Raw genomic sequence first — 26,462 nt, forward strand, 5'->3', positions numbered from 1 at the left:
GTGCATTTTGAACCTGGCTATTGGTCGCGGGTGGCGCTGTGGGTTAAACCACAGAGCCTAGGGCTTGCTGATCAGAAGGTTGGCGGTTCGAATCCCCACAACGGGGTGAGCTCCCATTGCTTGGTCCCTGCTCCTGCCAACCTAGCAGTTCGAAAGCACGTCAAAGTGCAAGTAGATAAATAGGTACCGCTCCGGCAGGAAGGTAAACGGCGTTTTCGTGTGCTGCTCTGGTTCGCCAGAAGTGGCTTAGTCATGCTGGCCACATGACCCGGAAGCTGTACGCCGGCTCCCTCAGCCAGTAAAGCGAGATGAGCGCCGCAACCCCAGAGGTAGTCACGACTGGACCTAATGGTCAGGGGTCCCTTTACCTTTTATTGGTTGCTTGTGACCAAAGGAATATGCCCAGGTGCCAGGATGGCGTCTGATGTCTCCACCATCTGGAGGTGTGTGCCTGGGGATCCGTGGATCTTGACTGTTTTTATGCATTAGCAACGAAGCCTGTAGAAATGTATCCATTATTTTTTTTTATCTCCGCAACCAGAACGAATTTCAGGAACCAAAAAGTCATATTGAAAAACACAACTTTCAAGCTGCTTGGCCCCCAAATGGCTACTGGGTGTTTTGTTTTGGCGACTGTAACGCCAGTTGAAGGAGCCATTTGGCCACCTAGCTTATATATCTGACATATATACTTATATATACACCTACATATCGCCTCATAAACATCTCAGCAAACCCAGTTTCGGATTTCCTACAAATCAGCACGCTCTCCAGACCTTATTTAGCCAAACCCAATGCTACAAACAGCACACAGAGAAATCAAAGAGGCTGGTTTGATGGGCAATGCAAGGATGCAGAGAGAGATCTGCTAAGGGCTTTTAGAATCTATCGGGGGAAACCTTCTGAAATCAACAAGGAAAACATGGGAAGGAGCAGAGCAGCATACAAGAAAATTCTTGAGAACAAAAAGGCAAGCTTTGTGAGAAGCCAATGGCAAGAACTAGGATGGGCAGTGGCCGAGCAAAGAGAGGACAAGTTTTGGCTTTTGGTGCCTTGGAGCATGAAAGACTCGAGATCAACACTAGACGCCACCATATTGGCACAATGTTGGGTGGTTTACTATGCTGATTTTTTTGGAGGACAGGACAATCATTCGATGCCGAGGTGACCATCGATCAGCCACCTGAAGTGGAATACCTGAAAGCCGAGCATGTCTGTGTAGCTCAATGTCAGAGTATTTGCTTTGCATGCAGAAGTTCCCCGGGTTCAACCCCTGTCATCTCCAGGTGGGGCTGGGAGAGATACTGTGCATGAAATCCTGGAAAGCTGCTGCCAGCCAGTGTAGACAGTACTGAGCTAGGTGGAACAATGGACTGACTACATGTAAGGCAGCTGTGTTCCTGTGCCCCTTGTTTGTTTGCTTTTAAAATAATTTTTATTAAAGGTTTTCTTAGTTTACAAAAGCACGTTCATTGTCTCTTTTTTCAGGTTGTGTTTTCTACAGATCAGTTACATTTGTTGTGAGACATTACTTGGGTCAAACATTTATAGAGTTGACTGTACCTGCTAATTGACTCAGTACTATCATTACGGAATCCCCAAACACTTTGTTATCATACGTGTATAGTATGCTTAGCTTGAGGAGTATGTGTGCTCTTGGTTTATAGTTTATCTGCGCTGGGGAATTTTTTTTTTATTATTATTACAGTTTATTTCTGACACATGTAATTTTCCCCATTGCTGATTCATTCCAATGTCTGAAATAAGTGCAGCCAATATGAAAGTTGTTCCATTATTGCTGGCGTTCTTGTCTGTATCTTTGATTAAAAAGGTCTTAATCTGTGTTTTGTTGTTGTGAATGCGACCGGCTTAGTCATCCTTTGATGCCGGGTGACTCAGATTTGCCATACGTTTTCCTTCAAACTTCGCACTTGGTTAGAATTTAGACCATGCCAGAGGAGGCTCGGAGCGTATTTCTTCAACCCATGGGTGACCTTTCGAGCAAAGCATTCTTACGAGTCGTAGCCTGCTGTAAATCTATCTTGGTGGAAAACTGTCAGCCTTGGAAAATGTTGCAAATGTGAACGTTTCAGACATGACGTCTGTGGACAAAAAAACGGTGGCCAGTGCTAACCCTAGAAAGATCAGTGAATATCTCTTCACCTCCCAAAGCATCTGTGATAACTTCTAATTATTTATCCTATTTTTCTGCGATAAATTGTGTAATCTCACTGTATACAAGCTGTACAAGTGACAATAAAGTATTTCAACTTGCTTGAACCTCTAAGAAATAAGTTTAGGGAGCTTTCCCCCCTGTCCTTCAGATGCCTTGACATGGTAACTCTTACGTACTAATGAAAAAAAAATATTTTGGGTACTATGAATTAATTCCATAGAGATTTTGGATTAGTGGAAATATCATGCTTTGGTACAGGAAGTAGAAGGGCTCAGCAGGGCTCATGCCTTGCATGTAGAACAGGGATATCGGATTTATGGCTTTCCAGATGCTGTTGAGCTTCAACACCAATTAGACTCAGCCACCATTACCAATGGTTGGGGATGAGGACCAGGAACACCTGCAGAGCCACAGCTTACCCACCCTTGATGTAGAACATCACAGGCTTAATCTCAACCGTCCCCCGAGCACCAAAGGATTTCTGGTAGCCAGGCTGTAAAAGACTCCACCTAAGATCTTGGACATTTGGTGCGAGGCAGTGCAGACAATACCGGGGGGTCATGGCTAGATGGAAAACTGGGCTATACGAAGCTGGACTAATCATGTGCTCTCAAGGCAATAATGCAATGTGCTTCTCAGCTTGGATGAATAGCATGCTCCAGCGGCTGAGCATGTGTGCAGCTGTATACTTCGTCAGACCCTGCTCCCTTGGGTGCTCTGACAACTCTCTTCTTACAGGACAGTCCTGTTTTTTGTTCCTTGGAAGAGTTTTTTGCCGTGTCAGTGCAAAAAATATAAACAGAAAATCTAGAATATGCAGGACATAAATCACTTCCACAACCTGCTTATTTACCTGTTGTTCGCTTTAAAATATGGAACAAATGAACTTCAAAAAACTGCTGATTGTAAGGTTGCACAGTCAATCCATGTTACCGAAGTCTCTTGACAGCCAAAGGACTAGATTTGGGTTGACATTGTCCTCAGTCCCTGGGGCAAAATGAGAGTGCCTGAAAGACCTACGAATTGTCTTGTGACTTTGTCTGATTGCAAATCTTGATGGCTACGATGGATGGCAGCGTGCCTCTGAGTAGCAGTCTCTGGGGAACAACAACAGAGGAGTCCTGCCCTTGGGCTTCCCAGAGGTATCTGATTATCCACTGTGGGAAACAGGATGTTGGACAAGATAAACCTTTGGTCTGATCTAGCAGGACTCTTGTTCTTATTTTTAGTGCCTTGTAGTCCACAGATGCCAGGAATTAGCTTGATAGGCTCATAACTCACCCTGGGAGTTTGTTGTCTTCCATTCTCCACATACACCCCTTCTCCAAGTTCAGTTGGAAATGGACTTCCTGGGTATGCCAGATTGGTTGATCTGTGAGTCTTGTCTTTTGGGTAGGAGGTTTGGGCAAGATGGCCTTTCAGATCCTTCCAGCTCTTGTGGGGAAGCCCTGTTAACATGACGGGCTGTATTTTTGTCCTTTCATAAAATGTTCTTTGCTGGTTTCTCTTCGCCCCACTTCTTTGGGTGCTGCTGGATACTCTGAGGCCACAGTGAGGCTTTGCAGGCAAAAGCAATGCCTCTCTGTGTCATTGGCTTGCCTGCTCTGATGTCACAGCAAGCCTAGGATTATATAGTTCAGTGCTGGTGCCAGTGTGGTGTAGTGGTTAGGAGCGGTAGATTAGTAATCTGGTGAACCGGGTTCGCGTCTCCACTCCTCCACATGCAGCTGCTGGGTGACCTTGGGCTAGTCACACTTCTCTGAAGTCGCTCAGCCCCACTCACCTCACAGAGTGTTTGTTGTGGGGGAGAAAGGGAAAAGGAGAATGTTAGCTGCTTTGAGACTCCTTCGGGTAGTGATAAAGCGGGATATCAAATCCAAACTATTCTTCTTCTTCTGCTAAGTGGAGAGAATTTGAATCCAGAGGCGTAGAGGCAACATTTTTTAAATTAACCCCCTCTCTGCCAGTTAACAGAGGGTTGTAGGACTACAGGGAGACATACACTGGCCTCTGCCATCAGCCAGGGTGCCAAGACTGCACCCCAGAGCAAAATATCATAGGAAAGGGGAGACCAACTTGGCCATGAAGGAGCAGCTGTGCTAATGTTGGCTCTCCTCTCCCCCCACCCCCATTCCTTTTTCATTGCCTCTGTTTAGTGATCCTGTGGGCTGTCTTGTCTTTTAATACCACAATGCTTAAAAAATTAAAATAAACCAGGTGCTTTATCAGTGTTAAATATTAATAGTTGTGGTAGTAGCTGCAGTTGATGATGACAACGTAATAATAATAGCTGCCCGAGACAGAGATCTTTCAAACCGAAACAGGGGTTAGGGAGACTTTTGTTGACGTTTTGCTGCTTTGTAATACGGGCTGGCAGAAATGATCAAAGGGGGTTTGCATACCAGCAGGGCTTTTGTTGGCAAAGGAAGAGGAACAAGCCAGAGGGGAAGGGCTGCCGAGCTCTAATAGCAAGAGGAGGAGCCCCTGCCTGCGTGAGAGCAATAGACTCCAGCTTCCCTCCTGCCAAGGGAGTAGGTGAAATTCTTCTCGAAAAGAAAGGCAGCATCTTTCATCAGCCGGAAGTTATCCAAGATAGTTGGACAAGCATTTATAATATGAGTGGCTCCTGGCCAAATACTACTCAGACCTGGGTTCCCAGCATAGCATGACTTCCCTTGTGGGCTTGCTTGTTTTAAAATGTCCTGCTTTTGCATCTGGGGTATTTTGGCAGGCGTGCCTGCTTGAATGTGTTTTATACTTTTTTTTTGGAAACAAACGAAGAAGGCACCACCGGTCCTTATAACGAAAGGTCCCGAAATGTAGACTCGCTTGAAACTTGGTAGATGGGAAGCCAACAATATTTTATTCTTACCTCTTGGAAAGACAGCAGAAATGTAAACCACTGAGGCCCAGAGAAAAAGACCTTTAGCAATTCTGTCTTTTTTTTTTTACCTTAAGCAATAAAATAGGAATGTAAATACCATTGGGTGTTTACGATCTGATTACTGTGAATGAGACTATTGCCATGGTTTCATCTGAACCGTTCAGTGCTCTGAGACTCTTCAGGATGAAAGATGGTCTAAACGTGCAAAATAAATCAATGAATGAATACACTAAAGTGTGGGATGTTGGGGAGGGGACACCCACTCCTTAAATATTATTCAATATTTGTGGATGTTTCCTGACTGCGGAGCCATCTTCAAGGCCTTTTGCTGCCTGAGAGAAAGGCCCCATCTGCACTATGCATTAAAAGCACTGTGGTACCACTTTAAAGAGCAATGGCTTCCCCAAAGAATCCTGGGAAATGGAGTTTGTTAAGGATGCTGAGAGTTGCTAGGATACCCCTATTCCCCTCAAAATTTTCAGAGTTGTGTAACAATCAACTCCTCTTCCCATGGAATTCTGGGAACTGTACCTCTGTGAGGGAAACAGGGGGTCTCCTAGCAACTCTCAGCACCCTTAACGAACTCCATTTCCCAAGATTCTTCGTGGGAAGCCATGTCTGCTAAAAGTGATATCATAGTGCTCTGATAGTGCAGATGGGGCCAGAGATGGGCACCCCCAATTCCATGTACAGTAGTACCTTGGTTCTCAAACTTAATCTGTTCCAGAAGTCCGTTCCAAAACCAAGGTGCACTTTCCCATAGAAAGTAATGCAAAATGGATTAATCTGGTCCAGACTTTTAAAAACAAACTCTAAAACAGCAATTTAACATGAATTTCACTACCTAACAAGACTATTGATCCTCAAAATGAAAGCAATAAGCAATGTACTGCAGTCACACAATCATTCAATCAATCAGTAGCTGAACAGGGTTCCACACAGTCACAAAAACAAAAGAGTTGCAAAAACATAAACACAAAATAAATAGCAAAAACAGACAGATCTCAGCTTGACACTCAAAACGGAAGTCTGGCACTCAAATCAGAAGCGTAACACTCAAAACGGAGCACGTTCGGTTTCCGAAAAGGGTTTGCAAACTGGAACACTTACTTCTGGGTTTGCAGTGTTTGGGTTCCAAGTTGTTTGAGTACCAAGGCGTTGGAGAACCAAGGTATTACAGTACAGAAGTTAACCAGCCTGGAAGTCAAACCTTACTTTATGCCTGGCTACAGGGCAGGAGCCTCCACTTTACCCGAGGACACTAAACTAGGGCATGGGGTCAGGATAGGCCTCACATGGCACAAAACGCTGCATCACAACCCATCACCTCTCTTTGCTGCCCCAAACGCTGTAGCCACCCCCCAATCTTCCTGATGATGATGCTGGGCCTGTTTGAATGGACAGTTCACCTGTAGGAATGGCACAGGTTTGGATTTGAGAAACAGCAGCTTTTAGGAGACAAAAGTCAGAAGGTTTCCAGCTGGATTTGCTGGCAAGAGATGCCCAGTAACCTCTTGGGGCCCTTATGTGCCTTGCAGTAGGAAAGTCTGTCTGTCTGTCTGTCTGTCCTCATGCTTGGCTTGTATATATTTGTAAAGACCCTGTAAGCTTTTGACCCCTTTTCAAAGGAAGTGAAACCCATTCGGCAGCACTACACCTCGAACTTCTCCCCGCTTGGAAGTAACAATGCTTTTCTGCTGCAGAACGGGATACACAAAAACACCCACAAGCCTCAGTCCAGCTGCGTACACACCCTGTCAGAAAATCGGCCGCAGTGCCAATTTGGCAGGGAGAGCCGAGTGACGATGAGGCCCAAATCCGGTTCCTGAACAGCTCCCCTGTACCATTGCCAATTTTATTTATTAAATTTACATCCGGCCTGCCTTCTATAATTTGAGCCTAAGGCAGTATTTGTAGGGTTCCCAGGTGGTCGCTTTAGCAGGCAACGACAGCATCCGGATTTCCTTCGCTTCAGGAAGGTTGCTGAGCCATGTGCCTTTAAGCCAGGTGTGGGCAGATGTCAGACTTGCAAGATCTTCATGGGTTTGCGCTAGAACACCCAAGGCTCACCAGCAGGAGCCAGCGGCAAAACAGTGGTTCAAGGAGCCAGACCCAACATGCTGGCTTATGGGACAGAGCCAGTTGCATCTCCCAACCCCGGGTGTCAGGCACAGAACTTGCTTGCCTGTGCAAATCTACATCTGAGATGCTGCAGAACAGAGATTCTAACAGCCCAATATTTTTCTTTGTGTGTGTGTGGAGAGGTCTTTTCATTGCCGATAATTGTTTAAAAATTAGCAGCCGGAAATCCTTAGTGGTCTTCTACAAACCCTCTAGCAAACCAATATACCCTGATTCGCATTTTGCTCGTCTCTGCTTTTTAAAACCATACCCTGGAAGCTCTGCAATAGCTCTCAACTTGAGTAGAGGAGTCACTGCTGGTGAAGTTTGTGCTGTTCCTCATCCAGCTAAAAGGATGCCTATCTAGGACACTTGCTTCTCTGTGTGTGTGTGTATGCAAATGACCTCCTCTCCTAGCAGGATTGGGATGGTCTTGCGTAACTGGACACTTGAAACTTTGTTCTTTGCTGACCTAATGCATTAACAAGCCTTTAACGCCCGTATGTTTCTAATGCAGGTGGCAAAAGTGGAATATGTTAGAAAAAAGCCAAAATTAAAAGAAGTCCTGGTGAAGCTAGAAGAGCATATGGAATGCACCTGTACGTCGTCAAATTCTAATTCAGATTTTCGAGAAGAAGAAACGGGTATGTTGACATTTGGGTGGGGATGGGCTTTAATTTAAGCTGGAACGTCTGGGTACAATGTGGCTGCTGAAGTTCTCTGGGGAGCGGGGAGGGGTCTCAAGCACTTAAAACCAGGAGAGGAGAACAGGTGGTGGTCAGAGGTTCCAACCACAGCATTTGGAACTGTGCTTTACTCGTTTACTTAAATATTCTTATATCACTCCTTTCTGATAAAACGTTCAAGGCGGCTTGCAGTGCAGTATTGGAAAGCAATACAATAAAACACAAATTTGGCGATGAAAAGCAGCAATAGGTGGCAGATTTTGGGTTGTGGCCAATAAAATCTTACTTAGAGTAGACCCACTGAAATCAGTGGATTTAAATTCATCTCGATTGGCCGCTGGTGTGTGTGTGTGTTACTTAGCTGGCTACAACGCCGTAACTTAAAACCGAGGATTCACATGCTAGGAGAGCTAAAATTATCATCTGGGCAGACCAAATGCCTAAGCTCTTCGTAAAGTGACGAAAGGCCTTCAGAGAGGGGGAGTGGTGAGTCTCCTTAGTTAACTTTGAAGTCCTCCCCTTCCTCTAGGCAACTCAGCCAGGTGTAGTAGCCAGGAATCAATGCCTTGCTGGCTTTATATCAGGAGGCGCAGTCAGTCAGATTTGCATTGTTTATAGCTAATGGCCACTACAATATAATTCACAAAACACCTGGAGGAAGGTAACACACAAATGTTCAGAAATGTGGGTTGTTGGGGTTTTTTGTTTTTGTTTTTTTACCTTGTCAAGTTCCTCTTATCAATTGAACAAATTAAAAATTCCCTTGGCAGTCAGTGCTGTTTCAGATCAAAAGGGTAATCTGTAGATTTCTCACTGCTAGCACATGCAAAGCTACCCTATTACAGGTAACAAACTTGTTGACATCGGCCAACGACCATCTAATTTTTAAATAGCTCCCTTGTAGAATTTTTAATATTTATTTTTTAAGGGAAGGGATCGATCACTAGGCGAGTTGTATAAAGGGCAAAGCAGAGTACTGTCATACCTCGGAAGTTGTACACCTTGAGAGACAAACGTTTTGGCTACCAAACGCCACAAACCCGGAAGTGGTTGTTCCGGTTTGTGAATGTTCTTTGGAACCCGAACGTCCGACAGGGCTTCTGATTGGCTGCAGGAGCTGCGCCTTGGTTTCCGAACATTTTGGAAGTCGAATGGACTTCTGGAACGGAGTCTGTTCGACTTCTGAGGTATGACTATATAGCATAAGCAGAGGTGAAAGGGCAACAGACAGATTACGAAAGAAATCTCTAAAAATCAAGTACTGTTTTAGATTTGGCTCACACTTGTTGCTGCTGTTTTGCTGGCAAATTTGAGTAATGGTAAGGATTAATGGGAAAGGGCCATTTGTTCAGTCATGGAGTCTTTTCATTCCATTCCCGGCATCTCCAGGCAGTTTTGAGAATCGCCCCCTGCCAGATAACATGAAGAGCATCTACCTGTCAATGTAGACAGCTATTGAACTAAACAGACCCAGTGGCCTGACTCATACAATTTAAGACAGCTTCCAGTGTTCCTTTGGCTGTTCAGTTATCTTTCTGAACACACTTAGACAGGAGGGAGTGGGGCTGTGGTACTTGCCTTACTCTCACGTGCAATATAAGCATAGAGCTTGAAAGAAACCGTACCCCAAGATACCTAGTTGCGGTTACAGAGCCTGTACCCCAGGGTTAACCAATGTTGTGTCCAATTACGGTGCCTTCTCCCCCAACCAGATATGCTGGCTGGGATTGATGGAGTTGGGAGTGCACAGGTTCCGTACATAAATGATATGGGGGCAAGAGATATGAGTGGTCTTGATCCCACTCATCTTTTGACATCAGTTTCATGTGATATCTGAATGGTCCTGTCCCAAATGCAATGCAATTTCTGCACCCAGCACGTAATACCTTGGAGAGATAAAACTAAACACTTTAAGCAGGTGGAACAAATTACCGTTCTTTTATTTTTTTGGAGAAGGAATAATGGAAACGATTGAATTTTTTAAGATCAATAAATGCATTGCCTTTCGGTGTTTGCTTCTTCTTCTTTTTACGCCATCCCTGCCCTTGTGTCAACAGGAAGGCCTGGGGGGAAAGGTAAAAAACGGAAAAGAAAAAAGTTAAAACCCTCATAAAAAAATACTGCCGCTGACCAGGTAGGACCTGTCTGCTGAAACTACCCTTAATACCACAAGCAACTGAAAATATAATCAGCTATTCTCACTCTCCCACCTAATCACTGTTCAAAAATCTTTACACGTGGCTGTTTTGGAGCAGCCAAGAAATCAGAAATGATTGGCTCAGATAATTCTTTTCACAAGTTTCTTTCCCCTTGACAGCTATGCTTGTTGCTGCAAGCGCCACACATCCTTTCTTTCCTTTCCTTTCCATAATTTAATTTTGGAGGGATTAATATTAAACGCTTGCAATCTGCAGCTCCCTGCTATTTTTGAATTGCCATTGATTTCCAAAGATGGTTCAGGTGTTCTGTGATGATACTGAAATGCTATTGAACAAGGGTTATTATTTGCTTGATATCTGTTGCATTTATATACCACCCTTCTCTCCAAGGAGCTCGAGGGGGTGGGGACACAGTTCTCCCCCTCCTCACTTAATCCCCACAACAACCCTGTTGTTAGGTTAGGCAGAGAGGCAACGAATGGCCCAAGGTCACCCTTCGTGGCCAAGAGGGGATTTGAACCCTGGTCTCCCAGGTTTAAGTCTGGCACTCTAATCACTACACCACACTGGCCCTCAAACATTATGGCCCTCAAACACGCACCATCAATAAAATACGGCCTGCCACTTCTATTCCTATTCCAGCAGGCTTGTACCAGATTTGAACATGGCCCTAGTCTTCAGGGATATATTAGGAACCGAGGGTGTAGACTTTTGCTGTAAGAAGATCTACATCACCAGGCATGCCCCATACAAGAAATCTCCCTTAGTGTGGTCGAGATGAAGGCAAAAGTTCCTGGGTGTTGCACTGAAAGAGCTGAATTATTTAACGCACTGCGCAAATGATATGTGTAAAGGAACCGAATTTATTCTATGTCAACTGGATAGTCTTTATGAACTACTGGGGTGGGGGGAGAGAACTGTTAAGGGTAGTACTCTGGTCTGCTGCAAGTCCTGTCTTCCAGGTGAGCCCAGAACTTGTGGGAACTGTATTATATAAGCAAAGGCTTGTGCAGATTAAATCTAAGCATGCAACATAGTCAAAAGAGAACAACAACGAGTAGTTTCTTGGCTGGATTTAGGACCCCTGCACATTTTGTGTTTTTATCCTGTATTTTTATGTTGTGAACAGCCCTGAGATCCTCGGATGAAGCGCAGTATATAAACTTGATGATGATGATGATGATCATCATCATCATCCAGAAGAGGCATGGGCACCACTTTTCTGTGACCACTGGACAGCTCAGTTGGTTAGAGTGTGGTGCTGATACAAGGTTACGGGACTCTCTGATTCTAAATAAATATGATTCATCTCATGGCACTGCCGAGATGTTGAAAGGTCCATTTCTGATGGAGCCAATCCCATGGATCCTTCCCATATCCATTCAGGGAATGGAGTGTGGCAAACTCCTGTGGTGCTAGCACTTTAATGCCTAATTTTTTTAAAAGCAAGGGTGGTAAGCTGCCTCCTCCTGCCCCTTGCTCCCCCTATTTTGCCTCCATCTCGCACCATCCCTGACCGTTGGCCATTCTGGCTTGCGTTTGGAGGCTGACCACCTCCGCAAGGCCACAAGTTAGCAACCCCTGAATTAAAGTGTGAGAAAGCCACTCCCAATACCCCTGTTATGTCATATAAAGGCCACGTAAGTAACTTTTTAGTCAGGAATGAGGAGGGGGTCGTCCCCCCCAATGATCTTAAGAAGGAAGTTCAGTCTTCTAACCGTACCATTGCCTTGTACTCCCCATCCCTTTTCTCTTTTGCAGATGTAAGGTGAAAATAAGCTAGAAAACATTTCTCTCTGGGACATGGATGTACATTGTTTGTTACATTCCTGAACCTACTGTGTATGGTGCTTTAATGACTGTATACTTCATTCATTCTCCTACGTTGGGGGGGAAATTGTCTTAAAGAAAGAGAGAGAAAGAGAGAGAGAGAGACTTCACAAGAACAAAGAGACAATGTACATTTGTTTAATACGACATCAAAGCAAGTATTGTAGCACTCTATGAAACAATACGAAGTTTCCCTGTCCAAAACAACAACAACAACCCAAGAAGACAACTCAAGAAAAACAAAATGGCATTGGTAGAGGAATACCAAAAGTACCCTGGCAACACAACAAAAGACAATGCTAAATTAAGTGAAGAACAGATTTCCTCTGAGAAGAGCAGTCAATGGTGCTTTCTTTTCTGTTTGTTTCTGTCAAGAAATGTGCCTGCATTCTTGATGAAGATGGATGGACACTGATGGAGTTTAGGCACACATACAAAAAAAAAAGAGAAAAAAAGAGCAGGAATGTATCAAATGCCACAGCAGACACTTAATAGAAGCAGTGCGATTTTGCTTGACGGTATTTTAACGTCTATACAAAAAAAAAAAAAATCCTTCTGGGGCGCCTTAAGTGGATGTTTTGGTTTATTTTGTTTTTTTGTTTTTTACACCATAAAGTTATTATTAAGCTTTCTTTTTACTCTTTGCCTAGCTTTTTATTATCCTTTTTTGGACTACATTTACCAATAACCCATATAGAAGACTGCTGTAGCGATGGCGAAACGGGACACACAGACAAGTATGGAATTTCTCCTAGTGGGATGCAAACTAATGAGATGTATTAAAATAAAAATGGTATACCTATGCATAATTTTCTAAATGTTTCTTGGTTTATGTCCCGTTTCCTCTCTCCTCCCCGCCCCCGCCCCCACCCCCCAACCTCCTCCATTCCCGCACACGTTATTTAAAACAGTGGCTTTTCAAAAGTGTTGCCAGGGTTTGTTTGCTTTTTGTCGGCGAAAAGGATTGTAATGATGGAAGGTTTGGTGCTGCTGATTTTCCTCTGCCATGTACAGCCACAGAGCAGAGATCAGGTGGAGGCGGATTCTTTGATGCATTTTCATTAACATGAGGCAACGGCAAGGCCCAATAGTATTGGCCCTTGTGTGTGTCAAAGGATGCCCGAGAATATACAGTCATACCTCGGGTTACAGACGCTTCGGGTTATGCAATTTCAGGTTTCGCACAGCGCCCAACCCGGAAGTACCATAACGGGTTACTTCCGGGTTTCGGCGCATGCTCAGAAGCACCAAATCGCGACCCACACGTGCGCAGATGCTGCACTGCGGGTTGCGGACGTGCTTCCCGCACAGATCACGTTTGCAACCCGAGCGTCCGCTGTACCCAGAATCCTCAGCAACATGCAAGAATTTTGTGGCTGATGCCCAGAGTTCCCTCAACAAGACAGGTCAACAGACCTTCCTGAGGGGAAGAAGTTTGAAAGTCACTGTTTTGGTTTTTTTTTAGAGACAAAAAACCCAGCGCCACAACTCCCTGATGTGCATAAGCAACCTTTGGCTATATGCGAGCAGTTTGTTTGTTTGTTTGTGTGTGTGTGTGTGTGTGTTTGGGGTGGGGGGAAGACACCAGTTGCTGATCAGTGATGTTGTAGCAATTGCCATGCCTCTCCGTAGACAAATCCCTTTTACTATTTCACAGGTTTAATCTATGTGAGATGTACAAACTCTTCTTGTTATCCGTATTGTATGATGTCACTGTGGCACGGGGTGACCCTGCCGAAAAGCCTAAATTTCTTTATTTTTGGTATTAAAAAAAAGTTATGCTTTAAGTGTATTCAACAAAACAAGTGGTTTATTTTGTAAAGGTGAAGTTTGTATTTTGTAAAATCTAAAATTAATGGTTTTATATACCCGAGAAAGCCTGCTATGTTTTCTTGAAGAAGGAAGAAAGAGCACAGGGTCGGGGGGTCAGGGAATGCATATTATGGGTGTGTTTTTCTAGCCGCCATTAATAGTCCATATAATTTTAAATACTCTTTTCATTGTAGCAGGGTAAATGAAAAGACTTAGGCCTCGCCCCTTGCAGCATCCACCCCCAACCTGGGATATCCTCTGGACCTTGTGGGACTTCAACTCCCATCAGCCACAACCAGCATGGCCTATAGTCAAGGATGATGGGAGTTGTAGTCCAACAACATCTGGAGGGCACCAGACCCTGGGTGGTGGTGCTGTCCTGTATGCTCAAAGGACAACATTTTATGTTCCAACCTTCTCTAAATAATTCCATAGGCACAGTGCAATTCCTGAGGGCACTTCAAGCTTGTAAAATCTAATTTATCTCCCCGCTCTGAACCCCAAAGTCCACCAAGTGAAAAACAGTGTTTCTGGAGGAGTGAGCATACACTTACAATCAAGCCGTGGTTAAGTGTACACCCAGGGTTTTGCTTTTTGTACCAGATCTGAGCTTTTAGTCTAATAATAAAAAAACCAATTCCTGGTCTGCCCCTGCTCCCCCATGAGGTTTCTTCTTTCCATCATCCTGCTTCTCGGAAAAACAACAACAACTCAGGGTCAGAAATCTACTCCAAATCCCCCAGAGATCCACCGGTAATCTGATCTACTCTCTACCCACCCTTGCCATAGGTCACAGGCAGTAACTGCTGCCATTCTAGGGCTTATGCCCATGTACTCATTTCTGTGAAATGCACAGAGTTCCTTCCTGCCTTGATGGGAATAGGATTGGCCCATGTCTAAGTACTTCCAGAACTGGACCACCATCAATGTTGCTTGATTTGACCCTTTGGGAATATAGGACTATGCAAGCTGTTTTATGGTAGCCCAGTTGGCCAACTTGCCTTACTAAGTTCCCTTTCATGCCTTAGCTTACAGTACAACACCTTCTCTTCCCCAGGCTGTTCAAGTTCAAGTGTTTGTTGTCAGGTCAGGCTAAGTCTAAGTGCTGCTTACACTGACTTGGTGAGGACCCAGAGGTTCCTTTCACACATTTTGAATTTTTATCAAAGGAGTAATCCTACACACTGGTCCTCACCTTGTCTTCCTAGGCTGTGAACCATCAGTTTGGATCAGACTGTTGGCTGTGGAAGAGCAAACAGCTCAATGTCCACGTAGATCATTCTTTCCAAGCACTGGTCATGGGGACCCTCAATACATAAGGGACTCCTGGTTATGGATTTGGGCACTGTGAGGTGTGTCGGAATTTAAACTGAAAGCACATTGTATTCATACTTTCCCTGTTACGTTTCCAGGCAACTAGGGTTTCGTGCACATTCAACCCAAAATGCAAATTCTGGACTAGGATTACCCAAACCCTACATCAGGACAGACCACATTCTGAAATGGGAATAAAACCTTGCTTCTTTTAGAAAACATATTCTTGTTTGACATCATTTTTAGTCTGTTCCTGCTAAATGTGGAGGAACAGCATTTGCTATGCCAAGCACTTAGAGCTATAACCTGAACACGAGAAGCCCTTGGTTAACTTGTCTGTTTTTCGGGTTGTCTCCCTTCCCGTAAGAATTGCAAACTTGCTTCGAAGAAGAAGAGTTGAGGTTGTTTCATTTTGGCAGCATGTGTGCCAAGACCCCAAGTACTGTAGCTTCACACTTGCAGAATACTCGTAGCCTTACGTAGGAGCACTTGGGAGTACATAAATTGTGACAAGTGGACTACATAAATTGACGATGTGGTAAGTGGTCCACAATGAATCTGGATAACAAGGATCTTGGAAGAAGTACAGTTCTCCCCAAAATGATTATTTCCCTTCCTCCTGCGCCCCACTTTGTTTTTTATTATACTGATCGTGTAAAATAAAACGAATTATTTACAAAACAAGTTTCCAAAGAAATAGCCTTTTCCTCACATCTCATAGGTACGGACCACGAGGTATGGCGAAGATAATATCACTGTCTTTAATCTGTGCATTCAAATGTGGATATGCTTTTGTGTGTGCAGTGTTGACTGATCTGTCTCATTTTCAGAAGTAAAAACTACATCTAAGAAAAGGGAAAGGAAGGACATTTCTCATTGATGTCAATAAGGGTGATTTGCTCTTGATTTCTTTTTTTTTTTTATTAAATATTTATTGGTATTTTCAAAAAACACACAACAAACAAAAACAAAAAAAAATAAACAAAATATTCGAAACTAAACAAAAAAAAAAATAGAAAAAAAACACATACAGTTTCTGATACTTATTTTCCTCAACCTTGTTTCTCAGACCTCCTCACACCTCCCCTTCTTGTATTCCAATTTAAATTGTCAATTCAGCAAGTCCTTAACTTATTTCTTCACCTTAACTTAAACATTTATTCTAACATACTGTTATTTTACTTTACTTCTTTTTTCCATTTCCTCCATTTATTTTTAACAGCCTTATTCTCACTTAGTTTAAAAAAAAAGAAAAAAAAAACCAATTTCACCTTATTAAAATTACACATCAATACTTATACCTCATTAATTTATTCTTGAACCTTTTTCCTAAGGTCGACCAAAATTTCCCTTCCACGGTTTACCCAATTTCCTTACCACTAACAAAATATAAAACAAACAAAGCAATGCAGATTATCCTTATGTACCCTTTGGATTCCCAACCTCCACCCACCCTTCTCCCGGTTCCAGTCCCCAACCAATATCCATCAGTCTTTATATTATTTATTTAGCCTGGAGATCTCAGGTCCGAGGCCCTTATGTCTCTCTCAGTTCCTTTCTGCCGGTCTCTTTGATAGACCTTGATGTTAAGCCCCAGGTCTCGGAGGGGCTCCGGCCCAACAGAATCGGTGTTGCTTCTAGCCAGTCCTCCATACTTAAAAGCAAAAGCAAAGCCTATGGGGTATTCCAACTCTTGTTTCAAATTTCTTTCAAATCCAAATGTCCCCACAGCTCCAGCTTCCACCTTCAACAAATTTATAATCCTCAGGTCTTCAGATCTCCTCAAAAGAGGATCTCTCCATTTTCCAAATTCCCAATCAAACCAGGCTTTCCGCATCCAGTTTTTATTGTCCTTTTTTATCATCATGTCAGGCCTCATATTGTAGCTCTCCTTTGACTCCTGCAAACCTCCATCTCCTCCTTCGTTTTCTTCAAAAAGAACATATTGCTCCATCGTGTCTACGCTTTCGGTTTCATTTATTTGTTCAGTTGAATAGGCTTCCTGTTTCAAATCCTTATCAGACTCCAAGCTGTTGTTTACTGTCCAGTGTAATAGCGCTACCTCTGTAGACAAAGCATCGTACTCATCTTGTAAGTTTCCCAAGAGAACCAGTGCTCTGTCCAATTCTGCTTGGAATTTAGACACTCCAGCCATTTTTGTAATGTAGTATCCTTGTTACCCCTCTAGGGGGATTTAATTCCTTGATCTTCCTTTCAGCTCAAAAACCAAAAGTCCAGTTATTTTGTATCAACCTTATTTTCAACAAGTTATCCCGAATAAACCAGCAAAAACAGCAGAAACAATGTTCTCTTTTTCCAGCTGACAACTAGCTGACTAGCAGCTCACTTGACAGCTGTCAAAATCTTCCATGCAACAGGCTTTCTCATCGGACGTTCCCGGGTCTAGGGGGGGGGGTGTAGTTTCAGCTCCCAAAATTCTTTTTATCCTCCAGAATATCCTCTTATAATGTCCAAACCGTGAGGTCAGGATCTTTAGTTAAAAAAAAGCAAGAAACAGATTCTCTCGACCTTAGCTGCCCAGTCCTTTGCTTTAAGTTGTTTACAAAGAGGGGGGGGTGGACTTCCTTTTTAGCCCCTTCCCGCTCGTTCCAAATCCAAGATAAGAATTTTTTAAAGTTCCAATCTCCGTATTACTCACGGGTTGATGTTTTAGGATCCAATCACTCTTAGAAGAAGTTGGCGCTCTCTGTCAATGGCTTGCGGCTTCACTCCGTAGACGAGGGAGTACTCTCAGCACCACGCCTTACCCTGCCTCCGTTCCGAAGCCTTTAAAAAGGCTCCGTCGCGGATTGGGGGGGCGCAAATGGTGCCCGCCGAGTCTCTGTGTTCACAGGCATCCGCGCCTGTGATTTTAAGGGTCCCCGCTTCGCCGCAGCGGCCAGACCCAGACGCTACGGAGCCGATTCCCTCCGGAGCTCGGAGGGAATCCGCCATTAAACAGTGGCACCAACCCGGAAGTCCTCGATTTGCTCTTGATTTCATTGTAGCCAGAATCTGCTTACGGTTCCTGCTTATGCTTTCCGGCACTTAATTGTTTTTCCTCCTTTTGCTCCACCCCTCTTGTGCAACTTGACCCTAAGCCTAAGCATTTGAATGAAAAAAATGGGAGAGGTATTCCTGGCTTTGGGGTGTTCAGACTTTAAAGCCACAGTCCTGTTGGCTGAAAAGCATCTACCCCAGTGGTGTGGATAGGAAGAATTGTACTTTAAAGTGTCTGTGCTTGTCTACCACTGAGTGTAACAGTCTCACAGTGTTATGCACATGAATGTATGTGTCTACTGAAAAAAGAAATGTATAAAGTTAATTTATATATTTATGTCTGAGTGGGATGTGGCAGTAATATTGCTTCAATCTTGATTCCCTTTCACCCCTCCCATCTAAAAAAGAAAATACAGTGGTACCTCGGTTTTCAAACAAAGTCAAACATTTCAGTTTTCAAACGCTGAAAACCCGGAAGTCAATGCTTCTGTTTTCGAACGTGCCTCAGAAGTCAAACAGCTTCCGCTGAGTGTTTCTCCATTAAATTTGCAGGCCACCCTTTGCACCTCAGTGTTCAAATGTTTCAGAAGTCAAACAGTCTTCCGGAACAGATTACATTTGAAAACTGAGGTGCCACTATATTTTAATAGATTTCATATACTGGTGACAATTGTAGATTTCACTGGTTTGGAAAGATCCCATTGCCGTTTGTGGACTTGCAGATTTCTGAGATTGTCCATGATTCTGTTGCATTATGTGGGCAAGATAGAAACTGAACCGGAAAGGAAGACACCTTCCTTTTAACCAGTCAGAGTGAATATTGCTGGTGTTTGTCAGCACTGTTGATCTCTGGGAAAACCAGTGTTAACTGGACCAACCCACACACCTTGATTTGGGGGAGATAAACTGTGTGCTAACAGTACTCAACAGCAGATAGCAGAAGCATCTGGAATTCCTGTCGGAGTTCGGTAGGATATATTCCAGTGGAAGAAGTTCCCAAAATGTGTCCCCAGCCACTGAGAGCTGTGGATGCTAGCAGATTTGCAGCACAATCCCATAAGTGTCTACTCAAAAGTAAATCCCATTGAGTTCAGTAGGACTTACCCCCAGGAAAGTGGATGTAGGACTGCAGCCTTACGCAGAAGAAGATCCCCCTTCCTTCCCGGCACACACAAGCAAGTGGAGACATGCATATTATCAGCACTAGTCCAAATTTTTTGCCTTCAAAGGATGGGAAATTGAAGACTGGATGAAGAGCTTTTCAGTAATTATGCGTCTGAGACTTGCAGCCTGAAGGCAATTTCAGTACCACCATATCTTAAAGAGAAGCCTAAAGCCCTCTGGAGCGCTTGGAAGTCCACAGCAAAGCTTCCAGCAGGTTCCTTTCAAGTCAATCGCTGGTTTGCCGATAAGCAAAGCAACTGTCTCAACCCAGAAATATTGCAGGCTGGTCATCCATGGAGCTTACTCAAACCATCGCTGTGCAGCGGCCCCTAATGTGGCCCCTTGACATTGAGGGCAATTGTTGTGCCTGGGCAACATCCCAGAATGGCCTAATTTGTCCTTTTGAGGCATCCAAAGAAAAGGAGAAGTTGAAGCCTTCTGGCATTCCTGTCTAGTTGCATACTATGGTTTGTATACAGAGTTGCATTAAATCTGTTGTTCTGTTAGGTTTTGTTTTGTGTTTTAGATATTTGGGACCATTCAGCAGCAGCACCCTCCGCTGTAGTTTGAAGTGACCCACTCCATTCTGCCGCGACATCCCACTGCCTGTGTGGAGCCAACCAAAGTCCAGGGGCTTGGAGTGTGCATCAGTGGTTGTACTCCAGAGTGCTTTATATTAGAAGGAAACTTAGCAACAGCTGTGGCTTCTAACCCTGCAGCACCAGCTGGAAAAAAGCACAACTTTGATGCACCTCTTCAAAAACTGTGAAAGCCTTTGGGCGCCTCTGTGAAGAGAGGCTGGCTTGGAGATGGGGACTGCTCAGATTTGGAGGCAGAACATCAGTGAATCCCAGCTATTTGGGGGAAGTCAACAGAGAAGGGATATTGCCTTCATGCCAAAAACTTGCGAGCTTCCTGGAGGCAACTGGTTGGGCCATTGCAGGGCATAGCATGCTAGACTTCATCTCTTTCTCCTCCCCTGATCCTGCGAGCTCTCCTCTTTTCCTCTGATTCTGCAAATCACCCGCCACTGATTATTATTATTCTCTTTATGAATCACTTCCTGTAGGGCTTCTAGAAGTGATGTACCTTGGTTCTCAAACTTAATCCGTTCCGGAAGTCGGTTCCAAAAGCAAGGTGCGCTTTCCCATAGAAAGTAATGCAAAATGGATCGATCCGTTCCAGACTTTAAAAAACAACCCCTAAAACAGCAATTTAACATGAATTTTACTATCTAGCGAGACCATTGATCCATAAAATGAAAATAATAAACAATGTGCTGCAGTCACACAATCAATCAATCAGTAGCTGAACTGGGTTCCACACAGTCACAAAATCAAAACAAAAAAGAGCCGCAAAAACAAAAATGCAAAATAGCAAAAACAGACAGACCTCAGCGAAACACTCAAATTGGAAGTGTGGTGCTCAAAATGGAAGTGTAACACTCAAAACGGAGCATGTTCGGCTTCTGAAAAAAGTTCACAAACCGGAACACTTCTGGGTTTGCAGTGTTTGGGTTCCAAGTTGTTTGAGTTCCAAGGCGTTTGAGTACCAGGGTACCACTGTGTTGGATTTATTAGTTGCTCTCCCCCCCCCCCTTTTACCAAATGTATCTCAAATAGACTTACAAAGCAGTACAAAGTTTAAAACCAGTTTAAAGCTAAAAGAGAAAAGTAACCCCTCCATACCTATAAAAGGCAGGTCTAACGCATCCCTCTTCTTCAAAGAGGACACAAATATTGAAACACTCCAAAACCTGTTAAAAAGAAACATTTTTGCCTGGTGCCTAAATGTAGAAATATGTGCAATGGACTTAGCAGATATAAAAACAGGTATCTTAACAGATATTAAAAACAATTTTGCATAGATTGAAACAATAAACTGTTCTAAGCAGCCACAAGAACATGCATAAAACCTTCACATATCCACCACGGAAACCAACTGGTATCTCAACATTCCTATGAATCATCCTGATGGTCTTGATGAAAATCCAGAGTTTGGCCCATTTCTCATAACAAATAAATACCGCTGGGGAGAAACAAGTCTGTTATGCTATCACCAGATAGTCATTTCCTGCACATCAAAATATCCAGTCTCCCGTGACTCCCATGGCAGTGGAGTATGCAAAGGCAGCACCGATTCAGCAGATTCAGATTCGCGCTTCTCATGGGAATTGCCAGCAGTTCATCAGAGACAGTATTGAACACACACACACACGCCCCCCCCCGAGCAATTCTTCATTGCCTCCTGTCAACTTCATGCTTGAGAAACAGAACGCAAAGAAAGGGGTGATATTTGGATTGGCAAGAAATTAATCTTTGCATGGTTCATCCAAACGGGTGTCCCTTGCAAAGAGCCCATCACTGGGCGCATTATGCCAACCTTCCTCAAACTGATGCATACCTTGGTCTTTTGAACAATAACTCCCATGAGCCCCCGTCAGCGAAGCCACAAGGAGCAGTGCGGCATAGTGGTACTATGAATCTTATCTGCATAACTGTTTTGATTCTTTGTATTGTAGGGAGATGTGATGTATTGACATACATTGTTTATTATATTCCGTGTTGTCAATCTATCGTGGGCCCAATTAAGGCATATGAAGCAGCAATGTCAAATTATACATAATACAATCCCAGCAAAAAACCACTGAACGCCTCTAAGACAGAGTCTCATAGGCCACAGTCACAACACACATTGAAAATACTATGATACCATTGTATATAGACTGCCTTCTCTTTGAAGGTATTGTCTGTAAGAAGGGATGTAAAGACATAAGAAAAAGCCTTCTGGATCAAGCCCATGGCCCATCTTGTCCAGCATCCCATCCTCACAGTGGCCACCCAGATGATTGTGCAACCCCCCCCCCAAAAAAAAAATTCTGGGAGCTGTAGTTTGTTAAGGGCACTGAGAAGTTTTTAGGAGACCCCCATTCCCTTCCCAGAGCTACAGTTTTCAGAATTCCCCTTGAAGAGAAATTGATTCTTGAACAGTTCTGTAAATTGTAGGTCTGTGAGGGGATTAAGGGGGTCTCCTAACAACTCTCTTCTCACAACTAATTTAATTATTTTTTTACATTCCAAAGCTGACCTGATCTGTACCATTGGAAGTCAGTGTGAGAATCGGCTTAAAAAACAACTTTGCTTTTTTATGTAGTGCAGGAATGGGGAACCTGTGGCTCTCTGGACATTTGCTGAACTGCATCTCCCATTGGCCATGCTGACCAGGGTTGATGGAGTTCAACAACATCTGGAAAACTCCAGGTTGACTCCCCCAGATGTGGAGGACGTTGTTCAGGTCCCTGCTTTCCCATGTAGTCTACTTGCTGGCCTTGAGCCATTTATTATCATTCACCCTAACCAGCCTCACAGGGTTGTTGTGAGAAGAAAATGGGATATCCCCCTATATATACCTCCCTAATCTTTTTACAGGAAGGATAGAACGCAAATATCACATTTCTTTAGGAATGCAGTCTGCACCATAAAACCCTCAGGCCTTTAATTCTTTTTCGGCATCTGCTTAAAAACAATCCCCTCTTTTTATTATTGTGATATTATTAGTGCTATAAAAATAGATTTATTTCCTGGACCCGTTCAAACAGCGATGCGTAATTCTTCCAGAAAGACAGCTTCCCACAAAGGCTTTCTTGAAGCTGAATTGCCCTGGTAAATATAATGGCATGAGACCAACATGGAGGGGAAAATTGTGGCTTTTTTACTCAACAAATTAAACAAAACATGAAAAGCTCATCTACTTTGGGTCAGGACGTATTTTGCTTTGTAAAATATGTTAAGTATTTCTTATCAGACGTTTGTCCCAATTAGCGAGTAGAATAACTCGTGAAAATGGGTTTGTTTTGCTTCCAAGGGCGGAATGAATATAAATACATTCCGCATATCCCATGTGAAATAAGCATTTATTTCCACAGAGACAGGCCGGGCCTGTGGAGCTCAAGTTACAGGGCTCCCTGTTACGTCCCCTCAATATTCAGGCTGGCCAGCTGAATTCTCCTTCACAGCCCCAATCATCCACCGAGGAGCTACAGATTCATGCACAACCTCCCACGTTTCACAGATGAAAGCAGGAATGTGCTTTTAACACTCACAATTCCCACACCAAGGATCTCTCCCCAGGATCTACGTTGCCTGCTATATGGTGCATTGATCTGCCCTCTCCTCTGTGGATTTAAAAGCCAACTTAACAGGGACACGGGTGGCGCTGTGGGTTAAACCACAGAGCCTAGGACTTGCCAATCAGAAGGTCGGCGTTTCGAATCCCCGTGACGGGGTGAGCTCCCGTTGCTCGCTCCTGCTCCTGCCAACCTAGCCGTTCGATAGCATGTCAAAGTGCAAGTAGATAAATAGGTACCACTCTGGCAGGAAGGTAAACGGTGTTTCCGTGCGCTGCTCTGCTTCACCAGTCATGTTTGCCACATGACCCGGAAGCTGTACCTCAGCTCCCTCGGCCAATAAAGCTAGATGAGCGCCACAACCCCAGAGTTGGCCACGACTGGACCTAATGGCCAGGGGTCCCTTTACCTTTACTAATTTGGTTAAAGATAACGTTTGGAAAAACAACAACCGTGTAACTGTGCTGCAGTCTGCTGTCAATAGAACAAAATACGCACTGCCTCGCATGCAGAAGGCTCCAGGTTCAAGCCCAGGAATCTCCCGGCAGGGCTGGGAGACCATCCCTGACTGAGACCCTGGAGAGCCAAACGGTTTAGATTAATGGTGGACCAACTGAACCAGTATAAGGCAGCTTCTAGTGTCCCTCCGTTTGCTGCCTTCAGTGGCGTGGTGCCTTGGCACCCGTGTGGAACTGTCACCCACAGGAGGCAGTGATTTCCACCAACCTATTTGGCTTTAAAGGATGATGGGACAAATTCATGGAGGAGAGGGTTGTTGATGGCTGCTGGCCATGTCGTCTCTGCTCTGCTTCAAAGTTGGAGGCAGCAACACTTCTGAAAACCAGTTGCTTGGAATGAAAAAACAGGAGAGGAGAGGCCTCTTACTCTCTGGTCCTGCTTGTGGGTTCCCCACAGACACCTGGTTGGCCAATGTGAGGACAGGATGATGGGCTTGATGGGCCATTGGCCTGATCCAACAGGCCTTTCTCATGTCCTCTGTTTGAAGGAGTCCTCTGTCCAAAGGGCTATCCAACCCATGTACAGTTTAAAGGTAAAGAAGCCTCAGGAGAAGAAAGCAGGTACTTTGAAGTTGTCCATCAGCCAGGACAGTAGAGCGGACCTGGACAGTAGAGCGATGAAGACACACAGCACAGCAGGTCACCCTACTATGGTGAGATGCATCTCTACTGAAATTACCTTAATTCTTTCTAAATTTGCACAAGTGATTTTTCTGTCCTCTTTTGGGGCGATGAGTAGGGATGGGGGAAGAGTTCTGATTCAGTTCACATTTAAGGCCGAAACTATCAGACGCACACTTTCCACAACAATATGAAAACCGAAACATAGTCACCCTTCAAAATCTGCATTTACTTCAAATCTGGCAGTTCTCCAGCCCAGGTTTGCCTAAATGCATATATCAGGGGAAATTGTGCATAAAAATGAATATATTGGTGAAAATAGTATAAAAGAGAATTACTTTACAAGAAGTTGCTTGCAAAAATGTGTGTTAGCCAAAACTGCACATAAATGTGTTTATTAGAAGATTCGCACTAAAATGCTGAAGAATTTTTATGATGGATTTATTTTATTTTTAAATCGTAAGTTGGTGCAGAAATGTAGAGAATTTAAGATCGGAACATTGAGAAACAGAGTTGCAAAATTGACAGATCCGTCCATCACTACTGATGAGGAAGAGGCTACCCTATAGAGCACTGAAGCTGCCCCCTTCAGTGCTCGTCCGTGACTGGACCTAACGGTCAGGGGTCCCTTTACCTTTATCAACTGAATATCCATGCAGCTCACAGCTCAGATGGATGTATAGCTGTCTAAAAGGCAGATGGTTGCAAGCAGCAGTTTAAGGGAAGTTTGTTCAGATCCTGGCCAGTTGCCTTCAGCAGGGCTCATTAACACCAGCCACCAGCAAGCAGTTTCTCTGTGTGACATTGGCTCCCCTGAAGTATCAGCAGATGTTAATGAGGTAGCAAGGAGTTCACCTGCAGCTCAGAAAGCTTCGCCTTGTGCACCTTCTGTGTGCAAAGAGGCATGCCTTTCGAGCAATGCTAGTTAACCACCATCACCAGCCTAAGAAACCAAGCAAACCAGAAAACCCACAAGAGTGCAATAGATATAGGACATAATATAGATTTGAACCTCTGGGAAAAACTGTAGAAGAGTGATTTGAAGTTCACAGCATGCTATTCTTTGAAGGAGAACTACTTGAAAATGATTTGCAGATGGTATTTAACTCCGAGTAGACTTGCTAAAATGTATGTCTGAATCAGATATGTGTTGGAGATGTAAAGAGGTTGAGGGTACGTTTTATCATACGTGGTGGACTTGTAAAAGGGTAAAAGAGTATTGGGATGTGATATATAATGAATTGGGGGGGGGAAATGTTTAAAAGTACATTTCCAAAAAAACAGAGTCCCTTTTGTTGGGGGTAATTCAGAGAGAAATTCCCAGGTGTCAAAAGAGGCTATTTATGTATGCTACTACCACAGCCCATGTATTGTCAGCCCAAAAATGGAAAACGAGTGAGGAATGGCAACTGATGGAATACACACAGCTTGCAGACTTATAGAATAAGAGAACAAGAAGAATGCACATTTAAGGAAGACTGGAAAATGTTTACTGAATATATCAGTGAAAATTGTGTAAGTTTGAAAAACGCTGGTAGCATTAAGATAAATTCAATAGTGTAAATACTGTATTTTTCTGTCTATAAGACGCCTCCTTGTATAAGACACCGCCTATTTTTGGGAACTCCGATTTAATAAAATGGGGGAGATGGCCCAGAGCTTTTGGGGGGGCTGCGAAAAATCACTCAACCACCTCCAAAATAATTATGGGAACTGTAGCTTGTTAAGGGTGCTCAGAGTCCTCCGAAAGCCCTTACCACCCTTGCAGAGCTACAGTTCTCAGAGTTCCCTGTGAAGAGGGATTGATTGTTAAACCACTCTGAAAATTGTAGCTAATGTATACATTTTAGTTGACACAGTGGGGAGGGAGAACAACATTGCAAAATTCGTAAAAGTGCAATTTTCAAAGGACTGTTTTTTCGGCTCTCATATTGGAAAGTGAGAATTTGAAAGATTCGGCTTCAAATATGAATTGAATTGAATTTCTCTGCTTTCCCTAAACACAGGGAAGCTGTGGCCAATTGGGGTAGCACAAGGGAAGCACAGAGGTG

At 43.8% G+C, this 26,462-nt stretch overlaps 1 protein-coding gene across 5 annotated transcripts in view; it reads left to right on the forward strand.

The window, feature by feature from the left end:
- Window positions 1–25,692, forward strand: part of PDGFA (platelet derived growth factor subunit A) — a 75,440-nt gene extending 49,748 nt beyond the window's left edge. For 2 of the 5 annotated variants that reach the window (XM_083585415.1, XM_083585413.1), the window contains exons 5-7: window positions 7,699–7,825; window positions 9,925–10,001; window positions 11,788–12,665. In XM_083585415.1, coding sequence (XP_083441541.1) covers window positions 7,699–7,825; window positions 9,925–9,980 — 183 coding nt within the window. In that variant the 3' untranslated portion in view covers window positions 9,981–10,001; window positions 11,788–12,665. Of the gene's footprint in view, window positions 1–7,698; window positions 7,826–9,924; window positions 10,002–11,787; window positions 12,666–25,676 lie in introns of those variants that run through there. The other 3 variants (XM_083585416.1, XM_083585414.1, XR_014541423.1) reach the window with 2 other exon arrangements.
- The last annotated feature ends 770 nt before the right edge of the window (window positions 25,693–26,462 follow it).

This window comes from Podarcis filfolensis (assembly GCF_964270895.1).
Source record: "Podarcis filfolensis genome assembly, chromosome: 14".
NCBI lineage: Eukaryota > Metazoa > Chordata > Lepidosauria > Squamata > Lacertidae > Podarcis > Podarcis filfolensis.